This window comes from Urocitellus parryii, chromosome 9, assembly GCF_045843805.1.
Source record: "Urocitellus parryii isolate mUroPar1 chromosome 9, mUroPar1.hap1, whole genome shotgun sequence".
Lineage (NCBI taxonomy): Eukaryota > Metazoa > Chordata > Mammalia > Rodentia > Sciuridae > Urocitellus > Urocitellus parryii.
In genome coordinates this window covers 30,001,875-30,011,577 of record NC_135539.1, presented here as the reverse complement: position 1 = coordinate 30,011,577, position 9,703 = coordinate 30,001,875, and the positions used below count along the sequence as shown (strand labels likewise).

The window sequence follows — 9,703 nt, the reverse complement described above, 5'->3', positions numbered from 1 at the left end:
AACAAGGCCCTAAGCAACTTAGTGAGAACTTGTCTCAAAAAATAAAAAGGGGTGGGGATGTGGTTCAGTGGTTAAGTGTCCCTGGGTTTAATCTCTGGTACAAAAAAAAAAAAAAAAAAAAAGTATTGTGCCACACAGAATATCTGTAACTCATAAAATTCTAAATGGGATATGAGGGTGGGAGTGATTCTGAGATAGTCTTAGAAGAATGAGCCTGAGAGAAAGGGAAATCTCATGTTTGCAATTTAAAGAGAAATTGCTGTCCGTATCAAGTTTAATGTTCAAATTCCACTTATAGTCACCGTGTCCTGTTTTAGTTGAATGAATACGGTCCCTGTACCAAAACAAAAACAAAAAAAAAAACCCACTAAATCTCCTTCTGAAAAAACTATTCTGTTTAATAGTGCACTTCATTAATGCTACAGGATGAGCAGGATCAGGGAAACACAATGGAAGATCATCCCTTGGCCCAGGAAAATTCAGGGAGCACCATCCTAACCCAGCAGGAGCCCTCCACCAGGCTCAAGCCACAGCCTGCCTCCTCTGGGCTTTCTCTTTATTTGCATTAATCCTCTGCGGCTGAAGTCAAATGTGGAGTCAGGAGAGTTCAGACTGCTGAGGCCAGATATTAGAGATGACAGAAGACAGAACAGGTTGGCAGAGTGAGCTCCTCAAAAGCATCCTTAATAACTAGAGGGTGGGATTAAATTACTTGTCCTCACAGGAGTAGGAAGAGGGAGAGGGGACAGGAATCAGAGGCCAATGCTGTACACTTCTTATCTGTTCCCTCAGGTTATTCACTGCTTACATGGCTTTCCCATTCAGTCCCACTACAACCAAGAGGACCATGAGGGGTCTGCCCATCTCACTAAGCAACTTAGTGAGATGCTGAGGCAAAATAAAAAAATTTTAAAAAGGGCTGGGGATGTTGCTCTTGGATTTGTGGTCTTGCTGTGCCAAGAGCCCTACAGGATACATTCATCACAGAAATTCTCTCTGAGGTCTTTTCCCCCTCCTCAATAGCAAACCCCTCAACACCTAGTTTCTCCAAGTTATGAAATCACGAAACAACACAAATCTTAAAGCTGAATTGGGAAGAGTGGCTTTGAAATACAGCCTCCATTTCCCTTCCCAGCAAATAGGAGGACCCAGAACATTCTTTCTGCTGCCTTCTGTGCTCACTGTACATGACTCCAACTAGTGGAATCCTTGGAATTTTGTTCCTACTAAGCTTCCACTCCCCTCCTTGGAAAGAAAGGCTCCTCTGGTGTAAGAAGAATGGTTAGTGCAATCTCCCACCCAAATAAGTTTGACTGGACTCCAGGCTTCCTTCTGTTCCCTGCACTTTATCCACTGCTTGCCTTACAGATTTTCAAGGCTGGTGTCACTGCTGAGAAATCTAGTAGGTTGCTGATCACCCAATCTTTCCCTTTTCTAAAGTGAAAGGTCTGAGGTGGAAGGGACACATCCTAACTTGTTCACACTTATGCAGTAAGGCAAGAGCTCTTTCAACTCAGGGGAAGTGAGGAAAATAGTATGTGGCTCTCTTTCATGTAGACTCTCTGATACTTAATTCAGCAGTAACTCTGAGGGAACTTTTGCTCATACCCGTTACATTCAAAGGCTTCTCTCCAGTGTGAATCCTCTGGTGGCGAACAAGAGCAGAGCTATACCTGAAGGCTTTCCCACACTCACTACATTCATAGGGATTCTCCCCTGTGTGGATTCTTTGATGCTGAATAAGGCCTGAACTGTAAGTAAACTTTCCTCCGCATTCCATACATTCGTAGGGCTTCTCTCCAGTGTGAATTCTCTGATGCTGATAGAGGTGTGAGCTCTGGCTGAAGGCCTTCCCACATTCATTACATTCATAGGGTTTTTCTCCAGTGTGGATTCTCTGATGATGAATAAGGGTAGAGCTCCTACTGAAGGCCTTCCCACATTCATTACAGGCATAGGGCTTTTCACCAGTGTGGATTCTCTGATGGTGAGTCAGGGTGGAGCTCCAGCTAAAAGTTTTTCCACACTCATTACATTCATAAGGTTTCTCCCCGGTGTGGATCCTCCGATGGAGAATGAGAGCAGAGCTACAACTGAAGGTCTTTCCACAATCATTACATTCATAAGGCTTCTCCCCAGTGTGGATTCTCTGGTGCTGAATAAGATGAGAACTCTGGCTGAAAGCCTTCCCACATTCAGTACATTCATAGGGCTTTTCCCCAGTGTGGATTCTCTGATGTTGAATAAGGTCTGAAGTTCGATTAAAGCTCTTGTTACATTCATCACACTTATGGGGTCTGTCTCCCATAAGAAGTCTCTGATGGGAAATAAGGTTGGAATTCACAGTGTAGCTATTCCTAAACTCATTATGTTTCTCCTTTCTCTCTCCCACAGTGGTAAGCTTTTCCTTAACTGTCACATGACCAAAATCTTGTATTTTCCTATTCAATCTTTCTCCAGAGGAGTTCCCTAGTTGCCTCTTTAGACTAACTTCTTGTTCATAGGTTTCTTCAAACTTAAGACCCTGAGAAATATCCTTCTGGAATCGTCTCAACAGCACCCCATGTGATCCTGTATCTTCAGAAATTTCTTGATCATTTTTAGTTCTGGATTCACCATCTAGCACAATTAAAAAAAAAAAAAAAAAAAAAAGCAAATGTCACTTGTTCCTTGTGCAAAAAAGAATAAAATACAGAGGACAAGATAATTGTGTGACTTGTATTTGTAGTGCTAAAAGTACATACCTAAAAGAGGCCTACTTAAGTGTAGCTAAGGTACAACAAGATAAACAGGCTAAGGAAACAGGGAAAGAGCAAGGTAAAAAGCAAAATCAAAGAGAAAAGAGTTAAAAGTACACAGAAAGCTGAGGATGTAAAGAGGATTTATGGATTCAGTGGAGAGTTGGGAACCAAAATTATTAACAGGAAAGCCATATTGCTTAATGAAATCTCCAAGGAGAAGTCAAAGTCTGTATATATAATTCAGGAGATAGATGGTTACTACAAAGATAATTTAAAAAACGACAGAGAAGCTGGGCATGCCCAGTGACTTAGAAGGCTGAGGCAGGAGTATCACAAATTCAAGGTCCACCTCGGTAATCTAGTGAGGCCCTAAGCAACTTAGTGAGATGCTGAGGCAAAAAAAAAAAAAAATTAAAAAGGGCTGGGGATGTTGCTCAGCGATAAAGCACATCTGGGTTCAATTCCTGGGCTCAATCCCAGTAACAAAATTGAAAAAGAAAAAACAAAAAACAAAAACAGGAGAGTCAGGGTTCATGCCTATAATCCCAGGGACTTGGAAAGCTGAGGTAGGAGGATCTCAAATTTGAGGCCAGACTAAGCAACTCAGTGACACCCTGTCTCAAATAAGAAGTAAAAAGGGCTGGAAATGTAGCTCAATGGTAGAACATCCCTGGGTTCAATTCCCTGTACCACTGAAACAAAAATGATGGGGATACAGGACATGGTGGCCCCGACTATAATTCGAGCTACTTGGGAAACTGAGACAGGAAAGAAGATCATAAGTTTGTGGCCAGCCTGGCAACTTAGCAATAACCTGTTTCAAACTAAAAAGGACTGGGGATGTAGCTCAATAGCACAGCACTTGCCCAGCATGTGCAAGGCTCTGAGATCCTTCCCCTTACTTACTGCTCAGTACTGCGGAAAAAAGAAAAAAAAGAAAAGAAGGGGGCTGCAGTTGTGGCTCAGTGGTAGAGAGCTCGCCTAGGTTTGATCCTCAGCACCACGTAAAAATAAATAAATAAAATACTAAAAAAAGAAAAAAGAAAAAACGAGAGGAAAGCAAATATGAAAAACTAACATAGATACTTGATGAGAAAGTTGATGAGAGTGCTAAGAAACATGTGGGAGAGTGGAAAGGAGCAGAAGGGTGAAGATACTGAGGATTTCAATGGCCCCATGTGAGCAGAACAATCCCATCTGTAGCCACATCACATAAGCAACACCCACAGAAATAGGCAAGACAGCTTAGTCCACCTCTGGGCTCCAGGCCTAGAAAGCTGTGCTGGTGTGGGAGGCTATGTAAACCATATGTGACCTCTGTTTTCACTACTTCTGTTGGAGTTTCCAAACTTCAGGCACAGAGAATAACTGTAAAGGGTTCAGATAGTTAGCATTTTTAGTTTATATATTTTTTAAAGCAGGCAGGGCACTGAGGGTCAGAAATAGACACAGCTGTTTCTCCTGGCCTGAACAGGTATCTCTTTGGACTTCTCTGTTCTCAGTTCCTTTCCAACTCAGGACCCTGAACTCTTCCACTCATTCCAGCCAAGAGATGGTATCAGGATTCACAAATAGGAATCCTACTCATGGAGAGAGTCTTGGGACAAGGAAGTTTATCCTGCTCATACTAAGCTGTCCCAGAGTGCAATCCGAGATCTCAGATTTCCTATGAACAGAAAGGAATTATACAGGCAGGTCTCAGTTGGGAGTAAGGAAGACCCCTGGCTCTGCTCAGGAAAATAGTGTCACTAAAAGTGGGGCAAGAGATGAGGAATTAATCTTTTGTTGTTGTGGTGCTGGTGGTACTGGGGATTGAACCTAGGGTCTCATACATGCAAGGCAAGCACTCTACTAACTGAGCTGTATCCCCAGCCCTGAAGAATTAATCCTGAAGGTAATTTCTACTTACAAGTGTATATTTCTACAAAAGCAGCAGGTGCATGAGAACCTAAACAAAGCGAGAGGTCCCTAGGGCAATTCAACAGGTAAGGAAAGGAGAGTCCTAGAATTTTCACTTGGACACAAGGATCCCAACATACTTATTTTTCAGAAAAATCTCTGGATTGTATGTTCAGAGAACATGTGGAAAAAGTTCAGATTTGGAGTTAAAAGATCCTTGGGGATCAATTTTTGCCACTTACCAGCTCTATGACAATGCACAAGGCACTTGAGATCTCTGATCTTACTTTCCTCACCTATAAAATGAGGACAATAGGGCTGGGATGTACCTCAGTGGTAGAGTGTTTGCCTAGCATGTGCAAGGCCCTGGGTTCCATCCCCAGTACAAGGAAAAAAAAAAAAAAAAGAGGATAATACTAGCAACCTCAATTACAGCATAACTATGAGAATTAAATGAGAGAATATACATGAAAACTGCAAATTATTGTATAATAATAATTATTATTAGAATTTTTTGAGGCTGAGTCAATCACTACTTGTTTTCAGTCACTGGACTGTTTCTAGCAAACAAGGAAGCCACCAGACAGCCGGGAGCTCTGTTGAGAGCATGCAGCTCCTTACCCAGTGAGAATACATTCCCATAATTCTCTAGCATCACTTCCCTATAGAGATCCCTCTGAGCAGGTTCCAAACGCTTCCACTCCTTCCGGATAAAGTACACAGCTACATCTTCAAATGTCACCAACTCCTGAAACAACACAGCAATGCACACAATTTTAGGGTGGGGGCTGGGACCAGCAGCACCAAGAACACAAGTCAGGATGGGGTTGACTAATGCCTCTTTGGGAAGTGGGGAAAGGAGGTCTGAATAGAGAATGAGAGGTAAGAGTCTATGACAGAAGGTGAAGGACCATGGCTCAGTAGGAAGGACCATAGTCCTAATGGTCAGAATCCAGATTTAGGACACTGAATGGGATGTCACTGCACAAAAGCTGCCCACAAATTGGGAAGAAAATGGGTGAAGGGAACCAGAGCTCACCTGGGACTTGGCCTTTAGGAGTGCAGCTGCCAACATCTCATCCCCCAGGCTGTCCTTGTCAGAAAAGGCAGGAACTTTCGAAGAAGGAAGAGCTGAAAGATAATAAAAGGGCCCAGAAGTGAGTCAGTCTGTCTCTGACCTCTGGTCACTCTTCTTAATGAAAATGCCTAGTTTCATCTTTCCTGTGTTCTTGTCCACTCTCCCAAGCTGAGTCAGGACAGGCTACACTCTTATGTCTTTTCTATCATTCTTCCACATCTCTAAGCACAAACTCCCACATGAAGTTCTCAGGCAGAGGAAAACGAGCAGCTTCTCCCCAGCCCTGACTGAAAATAAAGCTCATCTACTTTTTCTTTATTCCCAGATAAAATCTATATACTATAAATATTTCGTGTTCCTGTGCTTGATCACATAACTTTTCATATTTGTCTCTTAGACACTCTAAACCACTAGATATACTAGTCCTGACAAAAAGGGTCCTAAATGCTTTTTCCTGATAAGCATGAAAACAATTCCCATTCAGGCTGAAACTAGTTCAAAAGTCAGAGATAGTCTATAAAAGCAAGATATATTTTAGTGAATATCCACTTTATTCTTTTGCCCATGACCTACAAAATGATTCCCCAGAGTCTAGTCTAAGAATTTGCTCCTGAAGAGCCCAAATTATGACCATGAAGTTGTTTGTTACAGATGCCTGAAAAATGGAATTAAGGGATTGTGAGTTTTCTTAATCCTGCACAAGGTGCCTACAATCCTTCAAAATGCCTCACTTATAACACCTATCAAGCTGTGTATTAATTAAAGATTAAATTAATTATTAATTAAATTAATAAATTTCTGTTAAACTTCCCCCATTAGATGGTAAGTTACCGAATAGCAAGAAGTATGTCTTATCACATCTGATTCTAGCAGTTATTCTAATATCTGGTGAATGAGAGATTTCTATAAATGATTTCTGAATGATGGAATAGAAATAAGTGAATCCCTATTCCTTACCACTCTCAAGCAGGGCCTGAGGTTCCTGAGATACATGATTGGCTTGAGTTTCCATGGGTAGGGCTAGATGCTCTAGTTTCTGGTCTCCTATCTGAAGACTCAGCAGGAAGCAGATGTTGAATGAGAATGAGGAAGCACTGCAGAAGTAAAAGTTCAAAGATAATTTTAAAAACATCTCTTGAATACACAAAGTGAGGAATAAGCATCTCAGTTAATATCCACAATAGTAAGCATCCCAGCAACTGGGACTGGTCTTTTGATACTGGCGACACCCACTCCCTATAATGAAATTACACAAAGATCACAAAAAGGGCTTATCCCAACTCTCCTGACAACTCTCTGAGACTGGGCTCGAACTTAAGATCTTCCTGTCTCAATCTCTTGAGTTTATGCGATTACAGATGTGCACCACCACACCTGGCTTCTCAGTGATATTTACAAAAACAAAAAGTGAGTATATATATTCACAAGGATGAAAATAATAATCCCAGTTTCTGTGCTTCCTCTCACTGAGAAGGCAGCAGCTTTGTTTTATCTTCCTCTTCTAATAAGACATTTCTTTGGATCAGAATATAAGTCTCTCCAGCAGGGACCAATTTTTTTTTTTTTTAAAACATAAGGTTCTTCATTATTCTGCTTTTATCCCCCACAAATGTCTTCACTCCTCAGTTGATATCTATTCTCTGTTTCTCTAGTAAGGTTTGAACCTCAAGTAGGAGTTTCTACTTCAGACAATGGCTGCAACATGATCAGTACATCCAGAATATTCAGCAGCCACCAGAGCATACAAACACAAAAACAAAACAAAACAAAAATTACTCAAGGTTTTATCCACTACCTTTTATCTATTTAGTCATTTGCTCACATATTTGTTGCAAGGCACTATAGCAAGGAGTTAAAAAAAAATCAGAAATGCAAAAAAGTATCTGCTTCGTCATTATAGGCTGCTTTATTTACCTAAGGCATAACAGCGCGAAGAGCCTTGTCTGAGAGTCACGAGAAAGCACACAAGTCTAGTTTGGGGACAGCAAGGATACAGTATGCCCAATGCCAATGCCAATGGCATTACACAGTGGAAAACACTGAATCAGGCATGAGGCAGGCCCACTGGCAATCAAGGTGAGTCAGTCTCTTGCCACCATCACCCTCCTGGCTGTTTCAGAGCCAGGCATCTTTTTTTCCTATCAACCACCTTTACAGTTTCCAAGACTGTAAGCAGACACCCACAACAAGTCAACTCTTAGAACAAACTCTTAAGAAGCTGGAAACAGTGGTAGTTTCAGACATTCAGAAACTGAGATGGAAGGTTAGCTTGAACCCATGAGCTCAAGACCATCCAGGGCAACACAGCAAGACCCCATCTTCAAAAACAAAACAAAAAGCTTCCCTTAGAAAGGCAAGTCAAAGCTCTGAATCCAGAGAAAAAGGCAATACTCTCTCTTTACAACTGTGTTAAACAAAGCTGGAACTCAAAGGCATATTGTTGAAAACAAGTTCCCTGTGTCTATATCAGTAAACAACCGTTTCTCACAGAAAGAAACTCTCCATTGTGCCCCCAAAGCTTTGAGCCCAGAGGGCCCTTCCCCTGCCCATCCCTTTCCCTGGCGCTGCTCCTGGGGGCTAAGAAAGATCACTTGGCAGTGAGAATGGGTTATGAAAAACTTTACCTGTCTGGTCCTTTCCTTCTTTGAAGTTATTCCCTAGAATTCAAAGTCACAATGACTGAGAATCTAGCAGCCTCTATTCAAGTTCCTGGGAATTCTGATTTTAGTTGATGCCAATGCTACATGATTAAAGGGAAAAAGGAATATTCATGTAAACTTTATTTCTAATACAAATATTTAGATTAAAAAGAGGACATAACAATAAAAAATACTGATTAATATTTTAAAAAACCTGATAATTCTGTTGCACCTGGAAAAATCTGAAATGCAGCTGAAGGTTCTCCAGGTGAACCTTCACCCAGGTTAAGAAGTTCCCATCATTCTGTCAGCTAACTTGCTGGACACACAGCTACTTCAACAGTGAGTCTGCTCCACCTGTGCACAGCATAGCAGAGCTATAAGAGTACTTCAGGGATGCTAAAACCCATTCCAGGGGACCCTCACCTCCCCCCAGATCTAGTGCCCTAATGGAACTTCAACAGCTATTCTACACACACTTGAAACCAAACAATGTCCACTCTCCACAGACGTCTCCTCTGGAGGGAAAATACCCTAATTTCCTCTAACTATTCCATGAATTTCAAGTTCATCATCCTGCTGTCCTCTTGTGGAGTTTACACATGCCCTTCAGAGCATAAACACCACTGTGTTCCATCCCACTTCCAAAGCAGATCAAATTAGGGATCAATATGATTGAAAACGGAAACCAGAGCCTACTGGATCACTCCCATAAAAGACACCACTTATGGGCGGCTCCCAGCGGGACAGTGCCCAGAATCTGAGTCTGCACCCGGCTCCCAGCCTTAGTTCTAATTGTTCACTCTCTGATCCATGAAGTCAGCTAAGTCAACTTCCTCTCCTGCCCAATCGCCGAAAACTATTACCATCAAACAACAGCGTCTGGGAGAAGCAGCAAGTTGAGGTCGCTGTCATCCGCTGTCTTAGAGAGGGACGCCTCTACGGCTACACTGGAACTTTTAAACACTCGACCTGGGAGCTGTTTAAGCCACAAAATCAGAACTGGAGCCCCTTTCCTCCCTGCGCCACGCAAGGTCCGTGGTGTTTGTGTGTGTGTGCGTGTCTGTGTGTATGTGTGCGTGTGCGCATGTGTTGGGGTCCCCGGGGACCAGCTGTAGAGGAGGGAGGGGTGCCTCCCCGCACCCTGCTCCGGCGGGCCTGGGGATCCCCGCAGGCGGCAAGCCGCACGGACGTCACCCCCTTCCCCGGCGACCACAGCCTCCGCCTCACCGCGAGCCTCGGGGACAGACGGACTTACCCTAGAGACAGGGACAGGAGGTGGGGGAGGGGTGGACACGGACCAGGCCCTGTTGGACCCTGTCACAGACCCACACACCGGGGACAGA

The 9,703-nt window shown here is 42.8% G+C and overlaps 1 protein-coding gene across 4 annotated transcripts; it reads right to left on the bottom strand.

Moving 5' to 3' along the window:
• Positions 1 to 267: 267 nt before the first annotated feature.
• Znf3 (zinc finger protein 3) lies at positions 268 to 9,703 on the bottom strand. 4 transcript variants are annotated; one of them, XM_026413198.2, is made up of 7 exons: positions 9,616 to 9,703; positions 8,572 to 8,714; positions 8,343 to 8,458; positions 6,676 to 6,812; positions 5,680 to 5,771; positions 5,262 to 5,388; positions 268 to 2,619 (listed from the first exon to the last, which is right to left on the bottom strand). In XM_026413198.2, exons 4-7 carry the CDS (start codon positions 6,728 to 6,730, stop codon positions 1,550 to 1,552), a joined length of 1,344 nt encoding a protein of 447 aa, XP_026268983.1. In that variant the 5' UTR covers positions 6,731 to 6,812; positions 8,343 to 8,458; positions 8,572 to 8,714; positions 9,616 to 9,703; the 3' UTR covers positions 268 to 1,549. The 4 variants fall into 4 exon arrangements, with proteins under 4 accessions (XP_026268983.1, XP_026268982.1, XP_026268984.1 ...); XM_026413197.2 differs by having other exon boundaries at positions 8,590 to 8,714; XM_026413199.2 differs by lacking the exon at positions 8,572 to 8,714.